Source organism: Athene noctua, chromosome 5 (genome assembly GCF_965140245.1).
Source record: "Athene noctua chromosome 5, bAthNoc1.hap1.1, whole genome shotgun sequence".
NCBI classification, from domain to species: Eukaryota; Metazoa; Chordata; class Aves; order Strigiformes; family Strigidae; genus Athene; species Athene noctua.
The window spans coordinates 64,684,553-64,710,867 of record NC_134041.1 but is presented as its reverse complement, the minus strand read 5'-3'; the positions used below and the strand labels follow the sequence as shown (position 1 = coordinate 64,710,867).

Here is a 26,315-nt window from a genome sequence, read left to right as displayed (position 1 = left end):
ATTTGCTCTTAAATTTTTCCTAGTTTTCTTCAATAAAAGTTTATAGGGGTGAAAATAAGTGGACCAGATGGACAAAAAGGTATTTTACAATGCAGCTTTCTGTTTTTGGAAACCACATTAACTTCAACAGGAAAACTGAAAAGCACTCAAATCAATTCAGAAGCATTTACAAACAAGCTGGTGTAATGAAAATGAACTTGTAAATTAGAGATGAACAACACCCTTTAACACTTCTGCAGATATTCATCAACACCAGAAAGACTTGAAAACCGTTTTTTTTTTTTGTTTTTTTTTTAACTTTAAATACTACTCAGATATTCTATGGCTACTGAGGTTATTCAGTGAGAATCAAAGATCTTAACAACACATCCCATTTCTGCTTCTTCAGGACTTAATGTTCAGCATGGGAAAGAAAGAAGACTATTTTTAAGGATCAGAAAATCAAAGTCCCTACCCTAACTGAGGATCTCTGCATCGCATTTTGTGTTACTCCAAATTTTCAGAGTGAGGAACTGCCTGGCAAGGATCTCTTTGTGCTTTAAAGAAAAAATGGTGGGGAGGGAAAGATTCTTTCTATACTTTTCCTCTTTCATTTCTAGGACCATCAGTCCACAGTTGTTTTGGTTTTTTTAAAAAAAAGAGGTCAAATCCCCATGCAAATGCACACTGAGAGGTCATCTGGCAGTATAGTGAAGATATTATAAGGAATACTGATCATCTTTATATCTGGTGGAAGAGTCATTGCAATATTATTGTTCACAGCACAGCAATTGCCTTGTGACTGGTTAACTGGCATTGAGAGTGTCCAAACACAGACCTTCCCAATCATATCTCAAACTCTTAAAAGATTTTGTAAAGCACAGAGGTGTTCTCCTATTCAAGAGGATGCCAGGTAACATACGCTGGGGGGGGTTTCCAAAGCACCTTCAACACGACTCTCCAGACAGTTGGAGTTCTTGAACCAAAACCGCTTTCAAAATTTCAAAATAAAAAAAAAAAAAAAAAAAAGGAAAATAAAAAACAAACAAACCAAGGGGCTTCAGATCTTCCTCATCAGCTCATCTCAAAGGGCTCTTCATGTAAAACAGCAGGAGCTTTGCAAGCTGCGGCCATGCAGAGGTGTGCATCCCTAGCCAATGGGTATAACTCAAAAGGTGGCTGAATCTCCTAACTCATATTTATTAAGAATGGATTTTATTAGGCGGTTAAGGAGACTTTAAAAGCCAAGATTAAAGTTACGGTGTATTTTTATAACGGGAGAAAGAGCTGTGGTTCAGGATTTTATGTAAGTAAACACTGACAACTTTATGGCATGGCAGCTACCAGTAAGCACAGAAGAGATTTCTCCAGGCAACTAGTAAATAAAATGTTTTTTTCCTTATACTTTCATCACAGTACAGATAAAAGCATTTGACACACTTAACAAATGTCACAAACATAAAATACTGCACAAAGGAACGCTAAATAATGACAAAGCTGTAATTATTGAGAAAAAAAAAAAGAGGATTAGAAACATTTGCAGCCTGTCTCTTCATTACCCAGCTGATGGAATCTGGGTTTAAAATGCCCTTTCATTTCCTTCTTGTTAATACCACTGAAAATATTCCAGAACATATAACCTCACATCAGCATACAATAACCACTGGGTTTTGAGGTCATATGCAAAACATATTATTCACCCACAAAGGAATAAATTTAGTGTATAGACCCCTACTCCAGAATTTAGTTCTCAGAACGATGCTACCCTTAATCTGTGGTGGACTCCAAGAGCCCTAAAACAGGCCACTAAAACACTGCCCTGCAATCTCCAAAGATGATTTTTAAATAATTACTTGCATCACAGAAAGAAAAAAAAACCAAAACACACCACCACCCTAGCTGCCGCATTGTGTTTTGCTGTTTCTAAGCAACACTGTTGTTTCAGATCAAACATGAAACAGCCATCTCAGAAAGCTACAGTGCCTTTCCCTTTATACTTACTTATTCTGCATCATGTTCATTATAACCCAGTCGAAGGGATAGACATTCTTCCCAATGAGATTCTTGAACATGATGAATGTTTCCATCAGAAAATCCTAAAATAAGAGAAAATATTTGGAAAAGATCACTCTTCTAGACCAAGAAAAAAAAAATAAAAAAATTACAAGTGATAGTGTCAGTTATTAATGACTAGATTCAAAAGGTGTCTCGCTGTTCCGCTTCATAAAAAAGCCATTACTCATATACAACATACATAAATTCTACTAAGTCATATTTATATATGATGTACATATATCCTACAATGACTCTGTTTAAACTTTTCAGAAATGATAACAATAGTAATCCTGCGTCGTAAACAACCCACAGTATTATTACTCAGGAGCAAGCACTGGTTTGCCAGTTATCCAAAGGCAGTTTCTGCCGCAAAAAAACAATTTATTTTCTATACAACAGTCTCACAGTCCCTTCTTGTGCAGCACGGATTGCAGCATACACGCCGTGACACATGCCTGGTGTGTGTTGAGAACTTGTTAAAAGCATATTGGTACGTGAAAAGACAAAAAAACCCCTAAGATATTAATTTTAATCTTACAATTACACTAAAAATCCTCCCTAGAGTCAGTTGATGAGTTTTCCCTCCCCTTGTGAATACCCTCCTGAAATTTCCTCTTGCCTGAAATCAAGAATATCTATTTATTAAAAAAAAAAAATACAATGCCTTAGCTCAAAAGTGCATTCAGGTGAGCGAGGTGGTGCACAATACCCTGACCTGGGGTAGATGACAGCAATGGTTTGGCCATCCTGAAACTAGGAGAGACTCTCTCCCCGAAGGGAGTAGCAGTAATTGCTTCTGCAAGGGAAAACCTGACCCAGAACAAAGTTAATTTAGTAGCATAAACCAATTTATTTCTACACAGATATAAACACACATCTCTTTGGAACAGAAACCTCGTGTACTTTACAATGTAAATCATCTTCTACAATTTGGGAATCTATAATTGCTATCTAACAATTTGAGGAATATCAAATGCTTGGAGAAAGATAAAGGGGGGAAGAAAAAAAAAAAAAGAACTTAATACAAAAAGTCCTTGATCCACCTCACGCAGAGATGAAAATGAACTTTTATTCCAAGGTTAGAATATTTTCCCTTTGCTATGGCTTCTCAGTAACGGTATTTATCTCATCTATCTTTAAAATGTCAAATGCCTACAAAAAAAGCCCCCAAATGTTAAATTCACTGGACTTTTAACTAAGGCTGGGTTTTATGTAACCTTTTCAGTGAGAAACAAATATGAAGTTACTGCTCTCGTAAGTATTTCTTCATGTGTGAGAGCCAGCCTCTTTGTCGCATTTTATCTTTTGATTCCTTGTTCTGCGAAGATGTTTTTCCTGCCTCAGAAATTCACAGTCAGTGGGGAAGCAGGGAGCTGCAGAGATCCTGAGGACACAACATCAAGATCATGAAGCGACGTGAATTTCCTCTGCCGTGTGCCCGGCACAAGGGTTGCTTTGAGATGCTCTGCACCTCAGCTCCTGGCACCCAAGGAGACATCCAGGCCAAAGAGGGCCAGCAGAGCATCAGCAGCCATGGAGGACACATTTTCATCAAAAAAAAAAAAAAAAAAAAGGTGTAATACTAGTAAAATAACTCCCAACAACACAACATCAGTAAAGATGTTTTGACATTAACAGGATTGAGATAAAACTTGGAACTGCTCGTGGTTAATGAGATGTTACTGTTGCGTAAGGCAAAATTCATCCCAGACACACACTCCACTAGCTCAGTAAAATGTGTCTTCATTTAAGACATCAAACTGTACACTCTACTGCTCGTTTTTCATGTATTTTGGTGAAAGTGTTACATAATTTCTAATAATCACGTTGCGTATTTTGCTGCCCAAGCACTGCACAGTACTTTTATTTGAGCACGTGGGGTTTTTTTACAGCTGCAGGTATCGGGTGATCTTGTTATCGATGCCCCTTCACAGCTCAATAATTGAAATGTTAGTGGGAAGTGGCACCATGGGAAGGGTCATCTCCTAATCCAAGAGGGCAGATTCGAGCTCACTGCGCTTTTTTTCCCCCCCTTAACATTTTGTGAATACAGATGCATACTTTCCTGATTTCTTGGAGCAAACTCTACCTTACAGTTTATTTGTCACCGGTTTCGGCTGTTGAGCCTCCGCACACTTTGCTGATCAAGCTGCACGTGATGGTGGATGAGTTTTTATACACTTCGTGGATGTTTCTCGTCCGTTACTGACCCTGGAGGTTGTACCATGCATGATTTGACCTACTTTGCCGATTCAGCTCTACGTTTTAATCTACTGATATTTACATTTTAATAATCCTACTTTCACACAGGTACTTTAAATAATGCTCTGTAAGAACTGAGCTAATTATCGATCAAATAAAAAGCTTCTGATGCTTACCCTTATTTCACCTATTTGTAATCTTGCTCTTTTTTCCATTTTATCTTTCTTATAGAAATAGTTTATATGAATTAACCTCGTATTATGAGCAAGCCCTAGCTTTTCTGGGGGCTTGGGGGTGGAGGGGGAAGCTATCAGTTCATGCTGTGTTGCTGTAGAACCTGCTTAATTGCATTAAACCTAGATGCAGAACAAATTGTTCTGAACATCCAAAAATGATAAAAACCTGTACTAAAGGAGCAAGGGCTGTAACTCCTGATCTCTCTCCAACTACACATGCAAGTCCTATTTAATATCCCAAGGAAGCAAAATTCACAGTAGGACCCCTTCACAAAACTCCCATCCAATTACAGAAAGAAAACAGAGTAAACTCAGCCCTGCAACTGAGTAGATGGTGACTGAGGAGGTTTAGAGAATTCCATCTCCCCCAGACTGCTGAACATCACACCCTGATACACCTGTACCACTATTTAGATTCTTCACGGTTTGGATTTCAAAGACGTTCTTCAATAAATTCTCAAGTTTAATAAAAATGACTAGGCTAGAAGATGGAGGAACTCGATATGAAAAAACTTGAGGCCAAGTTAATGAAAACTTCAGCTTTGCTGAGTCCTGAGGTACAGCAGTCAGACATCAGATACACTCAGCTACAGGTTTTCAGGACAACAGCTTGACCTCCACTGAGCTCCACCACAGAGCTGTCTCTGGAAAGTCCACTCTCCACCACCGTGGGCAGTTTGGGGTGGGCCACCTCTGCGGGGTCCCCCCGCCACGGGGCATCCCCCGCGACTCTCAACGTCACATCCCACACAGAAGGGTCTGCTTGAGCCATACAATCACCTGCTCACACCAACTCAAAGCCTGTTGTGAAAGGGTGTGCAATACTCACCAGTGCACATGCTCACATAAAACCAAACTCAAGGATTGCAAAATATTAAAGGGGAGAAGAAAATGGAGGTGCGGAAAACTGTAATCTAAACCACCCTATGGAGTCTGTCTTTCTACATACTCCACCAACTGCAAGACATTGTCTTGAATGCCTTTAGGGAGGAATACTTCTGAGATACTCCACATGGCAAAACATTAACATATATTTTTTTGTTAACCAATCCCACATACGTCTCAGCTGAATAAAATTTTTACCAAGTAAAAAGGGGAGAGAGATCAGTGAGTTCCAGAAATAACTTCACTGATCTCAGATGATGTTTCATCTCAGGATGATAGTAGGCTTGACAGCAAGAAATTCCTCTTTGAACAGAAATAACTTAATGAACCTAAACAATACATTCTGCAGAGAGATACAAGACTGGTTTTATTGCATTCCACCTCATCTTTTCTAAGATTTTTGAGGCCAAAGACGACCATTATAATAACCTAATACTGACACCTACATAACACAGGTCATAAAGTTTCCTCTAGCAGTTCCAGCACCGGGCTTGTAACTCCTGGTTGAGCAAGAGCTCATGTTGAAGAAAGATTTAAGGGTCTCCAATGGTGGAGAAGTAACCACGCTTCGCTTAAGTTCTCCCTTTTTCTTGTCAGTCAAGAAAAACCTATTAATTTCTGTTTGAATTAATCTAGTTTCAGTTCTAGATCACGGCTTCTTTACACCTTTGTGATTAAACTGAAAACCCTGTAATAGGAGATGCAGTTCTCACCTCCATAGGTAGGGAAACCAGGTTTAAATTAAAATACTTCTGTATCTAAGCTCTAATGGGTGAATCAAACAGCACTGGCTCAAAAATTGTCAGACTAAAAAGAAAAAAAAAAAAAGGAAAAAAGCACGAGAAGAAACAAAGAAGTGCAGAAAGTATTTTTTTTTTCCATCCAAACCATACCGTACTGAGGACTATACACGTACAGTTCAGTTCAGGAGCATCCCACCCCTGAAGCCAGAAGAAAACAAAAGCTGTAAGAGAGGAACATGGGCAGACTTGAACCACTGCACTGAGGAAATGCTCCTGGGACTGCTTCATGGGGCTTCAGTTCTGATGGCGAAACACAAACTTGTAAACAAGATGGGGGGTTGAAATTAAGAATGAAATCTCATCTACGAAGAAATTCTTATGAGAACAGTAACTCCTCACTTTGGTTCTCACTGAAAAAGTGACGTAAACTTTTCTCTTAAACAGAGAAACTGGATTGTATCTTCATCCTTTTATCCTAACTGACGACTCAATCGGTTTTATTTGTGGATTATTTTTTTTTTAAATAGTTTACTCCCTACAGTTTCCTTTTAGCACAGGATTGACAATATTCTGCCATTATAACTCCACACCTTCATTTATATTATTTATACTTTAAAGTCAGTTTAAGGTAGCACTTTGTACCATTAACATATGACCCATATAATGTTTTACCAGCTTCCTCTGTACTTTAGTTTCCACTAACATACATTATCATTTAATCAACAACAATATGAAAACATTTCAAAGGTACATTTAAATTAAAGATACAAAAGGGATTACAGCAACTGACCAGGTTGGGATTAGCAAATCTGCTATCACAAACGACAATCAAGTGGATTAACAGTGGAAAACAAGTAGTCAAATAGTGCATATGGTGATGGAAAATATGACTTTAACAGTACAGAACACTTTCTGCTACACAACCCAAGAACACACAGAAAGGGATGAATATACAGAGTCAAGACAAAAGAAAGAAGTGATTCTTCATGTATCCCAGTGCACCTCATGCACATAAATCAAACTCTAAAAACAAGCGATTACAGACAACTTGCCAAATTTCAAATACATAATTACTCCCTTGTTTTCACCAAGAAAGATCTGACCAAGGGAACCACCTTTCAGACAATTTAGGCCAAAAAAGTGAGACTTTAAAATAAACACTTTTATTGCCCTCAGGATAATCACAGATTTCTTGACCAGTATTTTCCTCTCTACATTTTGCACCGCACGTTTTAAGAGCAAGTCGCTTTTACCTTCTTCCATGTAAAACCCTGTAATGTTTGCCTTTTCCGGAGACAAATGGTTTGAACTACTTCAAAAGCACAGAAATATTTGGCTTGATTAACCATAACACTCAGGTCTTATGACCATTATTTTCACTCCACTAGCTGCATTTAGCTTGGGAATGTTTTGTTATTAGTGGAAAACCAAGTGACTATCCATGTAAGTGCTCCAAGATCCCAACGCAGACTAACTGGGAAGCAACCCTTACGATATAGTGATGCTCATCTGCAGTTCTCTGCAGTTGGACTTTCTCTTCACTACACTGAATCATCAGCTTCTTACCTTAGTAATGTGAGTTCAGGTATGAATAGACTGAGCACCAGAGGCTCTAGCACCTTATCTGAAAACTGGCATGGGGCAAAGAGCTCAAATCTTGCAGAATATAAGCAGAACAAAAATTAAAGCCGTGAAGGCAAACTGGAAAATCCAAACAAAATGAAATTACACAAAGGAAAGACCCTGGGTTTTGTTACGTTGGGTTTGGAAGGAAGAAGGGAACTGAATCCAAGGTCACCCTGAAGATTTCAAGACAGGCAAAAGCTGCCTAAAGCACCTGACGGAATCCCCAGCACCAGAGTGGGCAAGTGGTAGAGCTGATCATGCTTCAGGTCATCTGCTAATTGATGGATCCCAGCCAGTAAGTTTGGTAGCTACTTTGCAGCATGCACTTGCCATATGGCAAGGATAGTTTCAGGTCATTAGAGAGATATCTCCTTAGCTATAAACTCTCTTCTATTATGCTCTAATTAAGTTGTGTTGTTGGCTTAGTTAGGCTGTTGAATGACTCTGAGAAGAAAAATTTCTATTATTATTGCTTATTTAACAACTAAGGGCATCTTTAAGGTTAAAATGTTTTGTATAAAATTTAAAGTGAGCAGATCTGTAAGTAAAAGCCATTTAAACAAGTGAAACTGGGACATCTGGAAGACTTAACTCTGAAAGTTCCTTTCCTCAAGAAAGTCTTTCTTTTTTTTCCTTCTCTTCTTAGCAAAACAGATTTTTAGTTAATGGCTCAGCACTACTACTTCCTAATGCTTTCTTTTAATTGCTTTAAATCCACTGTCTCAGTGCTTGCTTTTTAAAATATTCAACAGCTCCAGAGACGAGCTGTTCCTGCATGTGGCAGGAAGGTTAATTTTGTCCTTTGCAAACTCAGAAAATGTATAAGCCATAGTGCTTTATTAATTATTTTTTATATTAAATCTGTAAGGTCAAATACATTTTGTTTACATTTCACAAGTGTATTTAACAAACAGTAACAGAAAAAAGCCAAACACAAGCTAAACTGTCTTATGAACAGATAAAACATGTTAAACTTACCACAACATCTGACCTCATCTTTCCAAAAGTCTTGATTAAATGAGCATAGTGATAGTCTTCCATCTGCCTTAAAATAGCAGTCATGCATGCAACAAAACTCCCCTATCAAAAACAAAAGTACAAACAAATCAATTATTTAAGATTGGGCAACATAATACTTTCTATTAGAATGTAGCATTGCTAAAGAGCACCATGTAATAGTGGATATAATTCTATCATTTAAATTCATTAATGGATATGCAAAATTCTGTCAAGAAAACAAAAAAATAATTTGAAAAGTTTCTATATCCAATTTCATGGTTTTATCACCATCTTCACTGAAGATTCTGCAACATATTCTTCATATAAAAATTGCTCAGGCATTAAAGTCTTTGGAAGGTAATAAACACCACTCCTAAAAATGTCACACAGTATCAGGATTTGCATTTGGGAAATCAATATTCTGCTCAAGGAAGAAATCTCTTAAAATTCTTTGTATTGAGCATCACAGTTAAACCCCAAGTTTTGATTTCATTGAGAGGTATTTTCAGATAGTATGATGCTTAAAAAAAAAAAAACAAAAAACAAAGCCAAGCCCAGTATCATCCATAAAAACAAAGTAGCAGTGCCAAACAGATCTTTCTGAAACTGTGGAAAAAGTAAAAAGTGACAAAAAAAAAAAAAAAAAAAAAAAGAGTTAATCTTTCCTTCTGTCACGTGAAAGTATCGTAGTAACAATTCAAACCCATTTCTGTGGCTACTAGAAGTTCCCGTCCCATAAATGACTCCCCTGCTTGTTCCATCCTCCTCCTCCTCTACCTGATAACAACCTGTTGAGTGATTATGGTAACAGCATCCACATCTTTTCTGATCTTTAAGGATGAGAAAATTGTTGGGGGGGAAAAAAAAAAAAAAAAAAAAAATCAGCAAAATTTCTCAGGAAGTAAATGATTCTATATATGCTTTGATAAAATTGTACATTTCCCTTTCTGTGCAGTTTTCAAGGTTATTCTGTGCCATGCACAGCCTAAGAGAACACTGGGGAATTTTCTCTTCTTTCTAAGCACAGGATGGAGTTTTTATTGTTACCTTTAAGATCTGCATTACTTTCAATTTAAAATATTTATTTCTACATCAGTCCAAGCAATTGAGATCAAAGATAAAGTGACAGTAGGTTCTCTGTTGGTGTTACGAGGCCTCTTATTTACAGTCCAATCCCCCAACCTCCACCAGATAAGCACTCCCTGAGTTTGCTTTTCTCCTATGCAGTGGAGTTCAGATCTGAACTCCTACACAACATATTTTGTCCATGAGAAAGGATTATTTTTTCTACACGATGCAAAGACTGAGAGTTCTCAGGCATATGCAAACGGCATGAAAATGAACGGGAAGGGCCACGGAGCTGCCACTCCATGACATCAAAAGAACTTTATAGCAAACTATGACAAGAATAGAAGCTGTGGCTGTACGAAGATAACGTTTACTACTATGAAATGTAAATAAGACGGGATCATCTCAAAAAATCTCAGAACGTTAATTGTCAAAACGCCATATAACAAGCAGTCAACATAACAGACACTGTAAAAGGGCTTATGCCTGCAAGAAAATATTCCATAGCTCATATTCAGTCCTAGTTCCCTAATGATGTCATCAATCAAAATGATGTTTCATTGCTAGTCAGAATTATAAATTTTTTAAATTGGCTGCTTAAGACTAGGCTGCAGATGCAATTCAGTCCATCACTTCACGTAAGGTTCTGTAGAGGGTACATAAATGCTCAGGAGAGCTGAAGACAAACTTTGTTTTGCTAACAATATTTTTTTATGGACGCTCACTCACTTCACTAACCTCCGAAGCCCACTGCTTTGCAAACACATAAACGTATCTTACGCTCCTTCACGTAAACACATCAACCTCCCATATGCAAACCCAGCCCTTTCCAGGTAATCCAGCAGTCAGTGCAGAGCCTCTGCTTCATTCTAACACAGTAGTTTCTAAAACTAACAGCTTTGGTCATACTTCTGTGTTTACCTATCTGTTTGGGGAGTAATTTAAGTTAATATACATGGCTGCAACAGTCAAAAGATGAATTTCATACCCGAGGAAATGATCATGGCAACCCCGTGTATGAAAAAAATGAATGTGTGTGGAGCAACTGTTAATCTTTCAAAGACATTTTAATATTAATTTGTAGATCTAAAAACAGCTAGAGGTGTGGATGAATTTGATTGCCATCTCCTCTGCATCTACTGGTGACCCCTCTGCCCTCCTCTGGCTGCTGGCTGCTTGTCCACAAGCCCTCTCTCTGCTCTCCAACACCCCCAGCTCCGGGCAAGGCAGCCCAAGCCTCCCCTTGGAGCAGCACCCGAATTCCGGGGGGAGCCACTGTGACTGTCCCCGTAAGCCAGGCAAAATGATGAGTCACTGAAGAGAGAGATAATTGCAGAAGAGTATCTTCTTAATTAGCACGGTGAGAATCGGAAAGGACACATGAAAGTTTAATGACTGGTGGTTAAACGCTCTGCCTCTGTGTGAAAGTGTGAAAAGGAAAATATGAAAGCTTGATAAAAACCTGGAACAGTTGCTGGAGAAAAAAATAAATACAGAAAAATAAACAAGCTTAGCAAATACAGATGAAGCATGAACATGAAGTGATTCTGCAGCATATTTAAGTTTTAGTTAAAAGTAAGTTAAAGGAACTTGCTCAATGTTGTTAGTCAAGCCAGTTTATGCTGAGCCCCAAAAGTGGTGCCGAGCATAACAGGTCAGGGTCCTTGTCCAGTTAATCAACTTTTTTTCCTGTTTCCCCCACATGAAACAAAGATTCATGCTCATCCTAGTAGTAACAACAGAAAGCTGTTCCTTCTTTGACATAACATCGTTCCTTTAAGCCTCCGTTGTGTTACACACGCAGACATCCCTGCCAGAACATCCATCTGCAGATCCCTACCTGCTAAACAGTGTTCAAGCCCCTGCTGGTTAGGAAAATCTATTTAAGATTAGAAAAAAAGTACACTAACAGTCATCTGCATGCTTTTCCTAATTTTCTTTGCACTCAGTGAGGTATCCTTTGCAGCCAGCATACTCTTAATTACAACGCTAATAAAAATCTGTAATTATTTATAGGCAATATTTGTACTGTAGGTGTTTTTAATATGGTCTATTAACTATTTAGCAATAGCTAACAATGTTATTAAATTTTAATCTTAAATTGATTTTTAATCTTTAGTTGGATTCAGAGACCACTGTCATCTTTTGCAGTATATCAACTCCAAGCAATACACGGGGAAAAAAAGTATCTAATTCCCTAAAAAAAAAAAAAATCAAGTTCAACTGTAGGAGTAATTGCAAACCTACGTTTATACAGCAAGGACTGCAAGGGCAACACAGGGGGTTTGCCATTGCCCTGGGCAATTATTAGCTATTTATTCACCGAAATAGTGTCAGGGTTTATAGTGGAAGCCTTTCACATCCTTCCTTACTTGCAAAGCTCAAAAATGAAGTAGTCGCACAGTGACTAAGATAATTACTCCGTATCATACTAGAGAAGTGCATTCAATGCACTCTGTAAGCAGTTTATTTTATTAAATTCTCTTCTTTATTAATTTCTCTTCTGCCCAAAAGCAGAGGTGCTGGATTCATTTTTTCTTTTCAAACCAGGTAGATTGAGGAAAGTGGGAATTTAGCATTCCCAAAGTCAAATCATAGGATCCAAGACATCCCCAAGGCTGTTGTAAGGGAAGTCAGATCCAGCTCCCATCCTGGAGGGCTGGTAATTCAGCTCCATTAAAAGCAAAAAAAAAAAAAAAGGGCAAACAACCAAAAAACCCACCACAACAAAGATTCTTCTTTGGAAACAATGTGCTATTCTTCAGAAAATATATTTTATATTAAAAACAAATGACCATGCGATTCAAAAATTTACACTTATAATTCCTGTAGAGTTTGGAAGGGAAAGTTGAAGAGGCACATGAATGCTCAGAAATTATTTTCTCAAATTATCTTTACAATAAAATAATAAATATTCAAATGGCCCTTTCACAGAAACAGATAGGAAAATTTTATTATCAAATAATCCCCACAAGTAATACTTACACCAATAAATTTCAGAATGTGAACTCCCTGCAGGAGAGACTACGCATGCCAATGCTTTTCTCCCTGAGGGGTAAAACATCCTATTTTAAATAGTCTTGTCCATTTTTTTCCAGGGAAATCTCTACATTGGAAACATTAAGCTCTTTATGTATAGTGAGAAAATCTAAGAGGAGAGAAATCAAAGCTACACTAAGTTAAGGGATGTTTCAGGATAATGTCCCTATTACACCATGATCAGGAACAGATGAAAAAGCATAAGTTGCATTTATTTTTCAATAAAATTTTCCTTACACGGTCTTAAAAGACGACACAGCTAAATAAGTAAATCAATAAATAATTTAAAAAACCTCAGCAAAACACTCAAAAACATCAGAATGAACTTCTCACTACATTTGGGTTTTCACAACATTTTCTCGTAATTTACTTTGTTCAAAAGGGTTTAAGTCCCTCACAACTACCAGACGTTTGCAAGGACATAAAAATGAGGTATTTTTCTCCTTGCTTACAACATGTACTCTGTATACATTAGCAACAAATAAAGAAATAAAGATCAGTTGTTACCAATTCTAGAAGCCACGAATGAAATTGTCACCACTTACGGTCTCACAAGATAAAAAACTCATCTTTAAAACACCCCAAATTACAACTTTTTGGTAACTGCTGTTAAGAGAATTGGCAAGAGTTGGACACAGATTCCTTAAGGTTCCACCAAGCAGCATCTACCTCTGCCTTCGGATGAGTGAGGACAAGAAGAAAATAACAAACCAAAGCAAAATATCCCTAAAGATGCATATATATATATATATATATATAAAAAAAACTCATACATACATTTCTCGTAGTATTAAACCAAACATTTATTTTTCCAGTAACAGAAAATGTGACAGTAAATTCAGCAGCACAGAGAGGAAGTTATTTCACAGGTAAGCAGCAGGATGTAAACAAGTGCAAAATGTTAACATTTATCACTTTTTTCTTACTGAATATATGCTACTTTTGATTTCCTTAGACCAAATCCTGCCTTCCTGAACACGAGTAAATGGAAAGAATAAAACATGTGAGTCTCTTTCCTTTGGAAACAGAAGTTAACATTTCCCATAATGGGAGGGATAAATGTTTGGGGTATTTTTCTGGTGCCATCAATATTATTGCAAATGTATCTTTCTGAAAATCAAGATTCACTAAAGTATTTTCAGATGACAAACTCTGCTGTCAGAGCTCCTGGACAAGACATGCCATCTCCTTTACCCAACCTGATTTAAGCAGCTCGGTACTTGCCTAGGCAGCAAAAACCTCACATAGGTCCACCCGATCCAGTGCAAGTCCCTTCAGGATGCAGAAGATTGATACGGAAGTTTGTAGGTTGAATATTACCTTGATTAGTTTTGCATATCTTTTTTTACCTCAAAACATATTTTGCAAATCCAGATTTGATCCTTGACAGTTCAATCTCTACCAATCAATAGAAAACTTGTTTTAAAAGGAAATCTTTTATAGGACTTCAATGCTGACCAGCTGAGCACACTGGCTCCAAAATACAAAATAATGGGAAAAGAATTTATTTGCCTGAAAAAAGCACAAGGTGTAAGGAAATTTTCTGTTTTCAGAGGTGGGGCAGAGCAGAACTGCATTTGGGTGTGTGAAGCAATCACGTGGATAACGCTGTGGGCTATTTGAGGAACCTCAGGAGGCTTCTCCCCCCACCTGCTCAGGGCTTCAACTCGTTGGGTCTTGAAACCTCCAAGGCTGAAGGTCAACCGCGATGAAGAATCTGGCCCTGGCACCTCGACAGCCTGGGGGGCTGCTGTTGGGTCCCCCCCAAGCTCCCTGAAGGCAGGGCAGAACCATCCTTTTGCTGCCACAAGACGCAAGCTCCCAGTTTTCCCCATCTTGGGGACATCTCTTCAGGAGACCAGGATCTGCCAACCCCTCTGTCGCTGCCCCACGTGCTCACCCCTTCCCACACCAGAGCAGTCCCCAGCCTGTCTGCAATTTCCCTTTGGTGCGAACTGCTGCATCCATTAGCTCTTACAAGCAACACAAATTTGGCATTTTATATAAAAGAGAACATTTGAGAGAGGTCAGTCCCATGCTGAGCCCTGCAGGAACTGCTTACCTTGACTCCTACGTGGCAAACCCGTAAGCAAAAATTTCCTGAGCTATATTTTAGGTCAACAAAAGTGCTTGCAATTAACACAATCACTTTGTAGATGCAAAACAAAATGCAATAAAGGTATGTTTTTCCGTTTCCTAATTCATGTTTTACTAAAAAGACTAGTTGGAGGACTACAGAGAAAAAAAGCCATACTGGAGTACCATAATTACACATCTATTTGGGAAAGTATTTTATTTACTAAGGCTGGTTCTTAGCAAGAAGCCTTTGTCCAAAGGTTTTCAAACTTCTTTTAATTATCAACTGCTAGAGGACGACCAAATTTACAGCCACATTGCCCTGTTTTGGAGGGAGCTCTCCATCACTCTGCCGGGATGGACCCACAGGCTCCCCTCCTTCCCAGTCTTGTGAGCCCCAGCAAGGTAAAAATACCCACCCAGCTCTCCTTTGACACCTCTCCATGCTGTAACACTGCCACAGGGTCTGATCTACTGCTTCAGAATGAGCTCCCAAGAAGCAAAACCCTGGTTATTGTTTCATTTGAAGGAAAATCCTATATTCCCAAACAATAGGGGGGAAAAAAAAAAATAAAAATCTCTGAATACGGGGAAACCTCTCTGGCAAGAACCACAAAAAGGATCTTCACACAGATCAAAACCAGAACACAAGATCACGATAGCTCAGCTGAAACTCATTTTGTAAAGGCTTATTTACTAGAAACTCGATGATACGCACAATGAGAACACACACAAAGCGCTCCCCGGTTTGAAAGCGCTTTGCACTAACTTTCGTAAAAGGCAAGCAAAAAATTAATGAGACATTTTAACAACACCATTTATCATTTTTTTCTAAGGCTCTTTTTCAAAGAAGTCTATTTTAACCAAAAATGCTTCGCTTTAAAAAGCTCTATACAGTCTCAGTATTAAACAGGATGCCCTTCAATGGAAATCACCGTGCTTAAGATTTCTGAAGGTCAGTCCATTTATTTTTGGTTTGCTAAATGCAATTGCTTTTCCCCCGCACCTTTTTTCTCCCTCTGCTATACTAAAAATTATTTCCCTGAAAATCTAAGAGAACTACCCACAATAAATCTGTTTCAGGTATCGTGGTTTACGCTTCTATGAATGCTAATAATAAAATTATAAACACAAGTAATAAAATACAGAAAAGAACAGTATTTATGGGTATGGCCAGTATTCAAACAGTAAACAAAAAATTAAAATAATAAGGAAAAGCTACACCAAATATGTTTTTAAAGTATTTTGCACATGTGCAGCACTGAATATGGAACTAGAACCATTCTGGGATCTAGAATGACTTATTGTAATTATCACTGGTTGGCACTGAAAGTCTTTCATACAGCTCGTGTGATATCAGGACACCTCGGGAAGGACAAGGAAGGAGACGCAGAACAAGCAAGAGCCGGTGTGCCCCTGCATCAGTCTCTGTTCAAAGAATGGTTTCCACAAAGCTCCACGCAGAGGAGCAACCTTTGAGTAAAGCTTCAAAGCTCCAAAGTCACAGCAGCGAGATGTACGCTGACATTTTCACACCATCTAAAGAGACAGAGGAATTTGGACTGGTACCATTTGGTTTCAGAGTTACCCACTGTCCCCAAATGTGTTTAATGTTTTGCCAGTTTTGCTGTTACAGCTCCAGCAGCTCACCTGGATTTTTTTAATGCAGCTGACAATCCCGTAAGTGATGAGCAGCCTTCCTACCCCATTGCACAGCTGGAGAATTTTTAATCCCACTCCAGCACGCACTGCTTGGCCTCCTTACAGCACAAAGCAAAAGGGGGCTCAGAGAGCGGTGGTGAGCACCTCTGGGTGCCCCTTCCCATGGGAATTTCCTTCCTGTGGGCTCCTCTCAGCTCCCCCGCTCATCCTCCGTGTCAGTGATCAACATTGCTCTGACCCTCTTCCTTGACAACTCAACCCACCCCGTCATTTGGTGACATCTCTCTGTGGACAGATCTTGTTTACTTGTATCGATCTCTCTTGTACACTGGAATTTTCTTCCATGTAATGAAACCTGACTGGAGATAACCTGTCTCCGAAGTTCACACACACGCTGGTAATCTCTGCTCTCCAATTTCAGTCCCAGTGCCATTATCTGCTACTGATTTGGAGCTTGGAGTTACACTAAGTGAACAGACGTCTTCATAAACACGCACATTCATCTTTTCTAAAATCCTCAACCGTTTTCATATTTTCTAAAATCCTCAACCGTTTTCATATTTTCTAAAATCCTCAACCGTTTTCATATTTTCTAAAATCCTCAACCGTTTTCATATTTTCTAAAATCCTCAACCGTTTTCATATTTTCTAAAATCCTCAACCGTTTTCATATTTTCTAAAATCCTCAACCGTTTTCATATTTTCTAAAATCCTCAACCGTTTTCATATTTTCTAAAATCCTCAACCGTTTTCATATTTTCTAAAATCCTCAACCGTTTTCATATTTTCTAAAATCCTCAACCGTTTTCATATTTTCTAAAATCCTCAACCGTTTTCATATTTTCTAAAATCCTCAACCGTTTTCAGCATTTTGGGTATTACTCATACCAAAACAGGGAGGCCTCCACCCCTCCCTGTCCCCAGCATCAAGGAGGAGCAACAGCTACACGACCCAATGGCCCACACAACCGGGTGCACACTCACACGCGGCACGAAGAGACAGTGCAGTCATCTTGGTACTGCCTTCACATGGGAATAACGAAGTTCCTGATGCTAATATGAACCTCAGACTAACTGTCTTCCTCGCCCCTGGGAAAGCTTTTCATCTTGTTTATTACAGATTTCCCAACACAAAATTATGTCTTACTTTCTTCACATTATTGTTAGGAAGCTAATTTAACTATAATTATTATTATCATCCTCTGAAGCACTCACAAAATGAAAGACCTATCTGTTCTAGCACTCAGTGTCAGATAAATGACAAGGAACAAAAACTAAACTTTCTTTGGAGCAAACAGAAGTCACCAAAGAGCTAAAATAAAACTGAAGCGAGAGGATAATACAGCCGAGATGCAGACACATGCACAACCAGCACAGGAGAGTGTCTTCTCCCTGCAGCATCCTCACCGACCAGAGAGGTTGGGTTTTAACCGCGTGACCCACGCTGCTGCATTGGCACCAGCTACAGAGATAATGAAAGGCCACTGAATGGCTCGAGCGTGGCCAGAGAAGGGCAACGGAGCTGGGGCAGGGTCTGGAGCACAGGTCTGCTGGGGAGCGGCTGGGGGAACTGGGGGGGTTCAGTCTGGAGCAGAGGAGGCTGAGGGGAGACCTCCTGGCCCTCTGCAACTCCCTGCCAGGAGGGGGCAGAGAGGGGGGATGAGTCTCTGGAGCCAAGGCCCCAGCGCCAGGCCCCGAGGGAATGGCCTCAAGCTGCCCAGGGCAGGGTCAGGCTGGCTCTGAGGAAGGATTTCTGTGCAGAAGGGGCTGTCGGGCGTTGGAATGGGCTGCCCAGGGCAGGGGGGAGTCCCCGGGATCCCTGGAGGGGTTGAAGAGTCGGGCTGAGCCAGCGCTGAGGGATCTGGGGGAGTTGGGAACGGTCAGGGGGAGGGTCATGGTTGGACTGGAGGAGCTTCAGGGGCTTTTCCAACTGAGATCATTCTGTGATTTTGTGACATAAAACATTTAGCAATTGGTTTAAGAGGCTCAACAAGCTTGAAAGAAAGATCACAAACATGTGCAATCTAAATTTCATTGATAGAAATATTCAGTTTAGATATCCTTGTATTAAAAAAGCAACTTGCAAGAAGAGGTCTTTTTGGGGATGGTTTTGCATTTTTCAAGTTATTTCTGCCTTTGGTGCGTAATCACATAAATCATCACACCATACCACCGCGGCTCTCCTGTTCAGAAGTTTTTGGGATGGAACAGAGGGTGGATATGGAAAGACGTTTATGGGGAAAGCACTCTCTGATCTTGTGCTGTGCTTCTCAGCTCTCAGTGCTGTAGAAGGTTACACAGTCCTTGCAGACAGGAATTACTGCAAGGAACTCAGTGTTAAAAATAAAGATGGAGATCTTTTCACATTTGCATGTTATCAAAAAGAAAACTCCATTATAGGCAACATTCTCATTCCCTCCTCCCTAAAGAGCAGGAAAACTTAAATAGAGAAAAAGATAGCCCTGCTGATAACAGTCTGGTCCTTTTTGCTAAGCTTAAGTTCAATTTTCTGTGGTATTTCATAGTATAGTGGCAAAATTAATAGTATCTATACAAATCCATGGACCAATATGGTAAATAAGAGAAATACAATTCCCAAACAGGTTACATTTTAAGTTAGACTTTCTGTATCAATATTGACAGATAAGAGGAGCTGAAAAGGTTAATACCTAGTAGTAGCAAACAGGATTTCACAGAAGTTAAATTGCTCTTCTCTGCCTCCAGGAATATCCTCACCTTACCCACCTCTTCCCTTGGATTTGGCTCCCAAATCACACCCACACTCCTCCAGGACAGATGCAAGGACGGGGCCCGGAGGAACACAGCTCCTGCTAATGCACGTGTTGCAACTTTCATCCCAAAGTTTGCATACGATTCACCCGAGGAATGAGAAAGCCCATTATTTCCATTACAGAGCCACAAAACCAGCAGCACGGTGAGCAGATGCGATTTGCAGAGGGTCCCACGCGAGAGCGTCGCAGAGCTGTGAGCAGACATCCACCTCTGCCGCGGGGACAGACGGGAACGTTGCCACCGCTATCCTACGGGAATTGTCTACAAGAAATTTTTCTCTCTGTCTGATGTATACGTAGGTTCCCTCTAGCACTGGCAGTCTTACTTTGTCCGTAAGTTCTTCAGGTTATTAGATTTTGTAAAAAGTGTGTGAGGTTTGCCAGGAGCAGAGGGAAAACTCAGTAGTGTTTCCTTCAGACAACAAAAAGCAAGAAGTTCAGATTTAAATATTTTTTAACTGGCAGCGTGGGAGGCTATCTATGGATATTCTGAGAAGTAGTCATATCTCTATTTCATGAGGGTACACTATCAAGGAACACAGACCTATTTAGCACTTTGCATTAGTTCAAGGAAACAGAGAAGGACTCATCTGCAGAACCTGAAAGTGATAATATGGGTTGTTGTGTCTCAGAGAATAACACAGTTCTTCCCCGTAACATTATTAAATTTGAATTTTATTTCCTGTTAAACTCACAGTAACTCAGAATACTTTGGGGGATTCTGTCAGACAACCTATTGCTAAATGATGTACAGTATCAAGAAGAGCTTCAAAGCTCAAAGATACTTCATGAAAAGAATATGAAATCAATCTATAATACGCAATCTAAGCAAAAAGAGCTGAGCATTTCTGTTGTGAAAAACTAAATTTATTAAAAATCTTTTTTATTACTATTTGGAATGATGACCGAAAGGTTCTACATAATATGCTCCAACAGGATGCTACTGATAAATTGATCTTCATCCTTTTCCCACGGCAGAAATCAGCACACCTAAACTCAGCAGAAATCCAACAGCAGCAGAACAAAAGGAGACTATCAGCTAGGTTAAGGACAAACTCAGCTTCTTCTGATTTGGGGCCGATCACAACATTCACCAGCACAAAAGGGAACAGTAAACTCCTGGTAGGAACACCACAGAGCCCGCGTGGGGCCACGAAGCCCGAGCTACACAATCCTGTCTCGGACCTGCCCAGTGTTTGGGTAGGTGCAGGGTACACCTCTGCCTCACCGTAAGGCCCAAGGAGCCACATGACATTTCAGAGCAGGATGCAGCGTGGAAAAATAAGGCAGCAGACGCTGTGAAGACAAGAGCACTTACTGAGCTATGGGCAGAGAGGGCAGCGGGAGGCGATTTCTGCTTTCAACCCTCCCTGACAGTTCTCAGGGTAAGAATAAACAGTACATGGGAGCAGCACTATCTCATGTGAATAAAAAGGCTGAATTCAAAAAGCATTAAATTGAAATCCATTTCTTTAAAAAGTATTCGGGATTCAAGAAAAGCATGATGACTGAAAGAACTAATCGGTTGGAGTAATTAAAATTTGAAAAGCCTATTTTAAGGAAGCCCAGAACTGAAGTGAGCAACTGACCAGCACCTCTCTGTACACATTTTCAAAGTAATTAAAACCAGGTTATGAACACAGGAGTTTCTTCTGCAAGCACACAGATTTTATTTTATTTTTTAAATGAAGTTTACTCTATTTATTTCAGATCATAACATATACTTGGAAGTTTTAAACGTTTTAAACCCAGGACATCTCCTTTCCCTTTTCCATTCCATGGAAAAGCCAAGATGTGGGACTGTTTCCCAGCTCCTCTGCATCCAGGGACCATCTGGTAACAGCCAGGTACCCCGAGACCTGCAGGCAGCACCCCAGTGCCTGCATACTGCTCCCCTCCTGCTAGTTAGCCTGGCATGGCAGCAAAAAACGCAGGGCCAAGAGGGAATATTTGCTCCTAAATCTCTGCCGGTTCCAGATGAAGCTAATTCAGGTTTCTCTGTGCTTGCAGGCCTACCAAAATCCACCAAAAGCATTTTAGGGGAATACCTTCTGTATTGAATAACTCACTATGATTAAAGTGCAAAACATGTTTTGATAATTTTCCTTATGATATCCAACACTCAATATATTCAAGAAATAACAAAGCATCTTTAAGTGCTAGTTTTCCACCACTGAAATAAATTTTGATTTATAATTGAATTTCATTTTCCTTCCAACATCGTCTTGGCAGAAATCATAAGGGAAGAAAGTAAATCCCCTCACAAATAAGAAGTCATTTATCATTTTCTAACACAATAACACTTAAACATGAAGAATAGGATTAGATGTATATTCAGCTATGTAACTGCTTTCACATACGTACAGCCTATGCATGTGGTTAACAAAAGCAACTTAAGTCGAGAGATCTTTTTTAATTACATATCCACACCTAAAGGAGAATTAATCTCCCTTTGAAAAAGCAATTAAAATTAAACCCAAACCAAGATTAAAATCAGTGACTTAAAACATTTGACAGTACAAATCCACCTCTCCCTGCAGTGGGAGAGGAGCAGGCGCAGGGACGAGGGGAAGGGGCTGGTTTCTCCACCCAGCTCAGCCCTTACAGGCTGCATCCCCCCTACGCCGCTCGGGGCGAGCGTACATGAGCAGCCCGGGGTGCACATTCCTCCTTTTTTCCTCCCTAACTGCCAGCTGAGCAGTAACAACCCGACTAAGCTGAACCTCTTTCATGTTTTCTGACATTCAGCTCCTTGCCTGGACTCATCCAGGATCTCCCACCCGAGTTGTGGGGGCCTAGGACATCTCTGTCAAGGTGAAGTACGTTCAAATCAGCACGACTGAAGGAAAGCAGCTGCTTTGATACATATTCAAAATATGTAAGAAATATTAAGAAAGAAGAAGTAAAACTAAAACCAGTGCACAGGCTAGAGCAAAAGCTATACGGAATGAATTTAATTTAGCAACACTGCCTCCCCTGCCATCTTTAGTTATTATTCAGTCATTTAATTAAAATTCTCATGATAATCCACGTATTTATGCACATAACGCTTCTTCATATGGCTATAATATAGCAACAAAGCTGAGGGCAGAAAAAAAAAAAAACGTGTAGGTTTTTTTATATCACAGACTGCAAGTTGCCACAGCTCAGTAAAGCTGGGAACATTGGAGCAACCTGCACCATCTGAGCACCCCGCTCACTTCTGCTCAGAACAAAGGAGATATAGTAACTAGGCCAAAGATGGGCTGCAGCTTCCAATTTTTAGACTTGTGTTTGAGTCCAGTTCCACTCCTCTTTTATACTCACGAGAGGTTGCTGAAAACTGTGGGTCTGCTTCTCTTCCCTTCTCTGCTGCTTTGCACACTCCCCAGGCCCAGCAGATCCAGCTCTGTGTACTTCATATAAGTCTCACCAGTATTTTTGCCTTTAAGCTCGTGAAAGAAAACCTGGAAGTTGAAACTGATGCACTTGGATCAAGACGAAGACAGCTCAGACATTCAAACAGTGAGGAAAAAAAAAAAACAAAAAACACCACCACCAAAAAATTTGTGGATTAAAGCACTGGGCTTGTAAATGTTGAAGAGAAACGTTTGAGGACTATGTCCTTATGAAAGCTAGCAGAATGGAGACCAGGGAGAGCATCACTGGAATCAAAGAGGTTCTCAGTGGAAGAGTTTCACTACCGAGATGGAAAACATATTAAAAGTCTGAAGATGCATTCATCTCATGCACATGTATACAGCTGTCCGGTCCCCAAGTCCATTCAAAGACAGAAATTAGCTTTCATTTGGAACATTTTTTCTCTACATTGAATGCTAAAAAGTCCCTTCGCATTGCCACACAAATCTCAAGGGATACAGAGAAGGAGTTAGACACTAATTATACTTTTCCTGCCTTTGCATGCTCAGATCTGTGCAAAATACTGCATGGCCTTCCCTAGTTCAAAAAAGTGCAAGCTCCTTTTTTCTTCAGATCTTTCAAAAATAATTCTCAAAAAGTAAATTGCAAGCAGGATCAACAAAAATTATCCCACTCAAGTGTAAAAAAGGCTTATATATTGAAAACCCTCCATTCCCAAACCACAAACACCCCCCACTTCAGTCCTACTAAACCCTGGATTATTTTGGAAAGCTTGAACCATGTTAGTGTTTGGATATCAATAATATTTTTTAAGCAGATCAACTTATTCCTCTGCAAGGAACAATCCTGAAAACACAGATGGTCACTTAAGCTGTGGGAGTGGGAGGAGGGCTGGACGGGGGCAGTGCTGTGAGATTTTCACCCCCAATTTGAATCCCATAGTTTACCTAAATTAACCAAGAATGATTATAGGAAGCAGGGGTAATTCTGTAATTTTCCTAAGAAAAGTTCCTGAGTTTTATGTTCCACTAAAACCAATCTGGTATATCAACGTAACCCATTTATTCCTGATACAGATATGAGCATGTTTGCCACCCATTGTCTTTTCCAGTACTTAGACAGAACTCCCATATCATTAAAATATCATAGAATATAAATACGGCACTATATTTCTATAGGATACAATACTACTCAGATATACTAAAAATATGAAAAAAAGGAGAAGGGAAAATACTTGAGAGATCTCAAATATCCCAATTAATCCCAGTGCCTGTCTCACAACACAAGTAAAATGTTTTGTTCCTACTTGAGTGCAATAATATAATTATTTTTAAAGTATTTTTCCTGACACAATGTCCATGGATTTAATGCCATCAAAACTCCTTCCTTTTGGGGCGTAACATTTTAAACCGCGGGAGAAAAATAAACCAACCCTGAGTTGTGGCAGAGCCTTCAACACTCAACCCACTCTTGACATTTGGCAAAAATAAGTCTTGAAAACAATAAGTACCTTCTGCTGGTATTGCTGAAAATACTCATTATCTGTTGAGGAAGTAAATTTAAGGTTTTAAGAAGGGAAAAAAAAAAAAAAAAGAGGGCTTTAAAAATACCTTAGAAAAGTTACTTGGAGTAAAACAAAATGTCTTTGGGGGCTAAGGAAATCGACTTTATTAAGTCTATTCTTATAAGTAACTCTGAGGTATATGGACAATTTCTGCATAAAGAGAATATAAACATTACCCAAAGTCATTAACTGTTAGGCAGGGATTAATATGTTTACAATTCAAGCCAAGCGATAAATACGCATAAATAAAAACAAAATACTCATTGCAACCCTGTGAATTATGAAGACTTTTTTTTTTTTCCCCTTATTAATTGGAAAAATTAACATGTACCATTCTGCTTTGTCCAGTTCCTGAGTTTTTTTATAGCCAGGAATCATCACCTTTTAGTTTTTGCTAGCAACATCTAAAATTAAAAAGCTTTTATAAAAAAACATAAACCCAAACCCAAGATACTTTCAACTTTAATTAAAATACTATGAAAAAACCCACATTATAAATTCTCTGCTCAATGGTCTCCTATGGAATATAGTGACAAGAGCAAGGGGCACAATCCTTCACTAATTTTGTTAGAGAAAAGGACAGAAACACCTGCAAAAACCACAGAGATCTGTGAAAACACAAAAGCTGCCTCAAGAGAAACCTGAACGCTCCACGGGATGGGGGATGCTGCAGCTCTCTCCCGCAGGCCGCACCGCCCGCAAACCCAGTTCACGGCAAGGCAGTGCTCCTTTCCTCCACGAAACTCTCCAAGCACGTAGGATTAAGTCGCCCTTTTTTTCCCCTCTCCTCTTAAGAACTGGTATCCCTCATGCCGGCCACCAAAAATGTCAGCGACATGACGTGTCAGCTTACAGGAGGCCTCTCTCTGTCCGTTTAGCATCACTGTCAGTCCCCAGAAGCTTTCCCACAGGATATCAGGGCCCTTATTTAGATAATCAATTGCTGCAGAGCCTATCTGTCATCTGGTAATTGATGTGAAATAACAAAATTATACATCAAACCAAACTTCATTAGCTCATCATCCCAGCTCATCATCCTGAGTAAAAACTTAGCTCACAAATAAAGTTCCCGTGATGTTTACTACTATCCTTCAATGAAATCTTTGATTTATATCACCTCACAGAGAACTAAAACTGAATTCAATAAATAAATACAGCCTTCATAGCTCAAGGGGGGCATAACAGATTGGAGAAGGTACAGGGAAGGGCAACCAAAATGACAGCCTGGAGAAGAGAAGGCTCCGGGGAGACCTTCTGCCAGGCTTTCAATACTTAATGGGGGCTTATAAGAAAGATGGAGAGAGACTACGACCAGGGCCTGTAGTGACAGGACAAGGGGGAATGGTTTTCAGCTGACAGAGGGGAGATTTAGATGAGATGTGAGGCAGAAATTCTTCCCTGTGAGGGGGGTGAGGCCCTGGCACAGGCTGCCCAGAGAAGCTGTGGCTGCCCCCTCCCTGGAAGGGTTCAAGGCCAGGTTGGACGGGGCTTTGGGCACCCTGGGCTGGTGGAAGGTGGCCCTGCCCGGGGCAGGGGGTGGGACTGGATGGGCTTCAAGATCCCTTCCAACCCAAACCAGTCTGTGATTCTGTGACAAAGGGATGGAGAAGTTGCCTCCTGAGGGCCTCCAAAGTCCCAGAACCCTCCAAGAAGGCAGAGGAGGGATTTACATGACTTGAGATTTCCAAATTCACAGAGGTGGTGGTTGAAATGGGTGCACAGCTGTTACTCACAAATTTCTCAGTATTAGAACCAAAAGGCAGCTGCTGAAGCTAATAGGAGATGAATTTCAAGCAAATATGAGAGGGTATTTTTAAATTTAGGCATCTATGTTTTAAACGCAGTGAGTGATGGAAGTTGTGGCTACAGAAGTCACGGAGGTGGGCAGCAAAAGCAGGTCCAGCAAAGGACTACACAAATTCTGTGACAAGACGGTTTTTGAATGAGTAACATTCGGAGACAAGAAGCAATCACTCAGCTCTCCAGCCAACCAAGCTCCCCATCGAGGCTTGGGCAGAAGCAGCAGCGT

At 39.9% G+C, this 26,315-nt stretch overlaps 1 protein-coding gene across 2 annotated transcripts in view; it reads right to left on the bottom strand.

Moving 5' to 3' along the window:
- Window positions 1-26,315, bottom strand: part of DOCK1 (dedicator of cytokinesis 1) — a 314,808-nt gene that overhangs the window by 127,109 nt on the left and 161,384 nt on the right. For both annotated transcript variants that reach the window (XM_074907950.1, XM_074907951.1), the window contains exons 28-29: window positions 8,705-8,806; window positions 1,981-2,075 (exon numbers count right to left, since the gene is read on the bottom strand). In XM_074907950.1, the coding sequence (XP_074764051.1) occupies window positions 1,981-2,075; window positions 8,705-8,806 (197 nt within the window). The remainder of the gene's footprint in view (window positions 1-1,980; window positions 2,076-8,704; window positions 8,807-26,315) is intronic.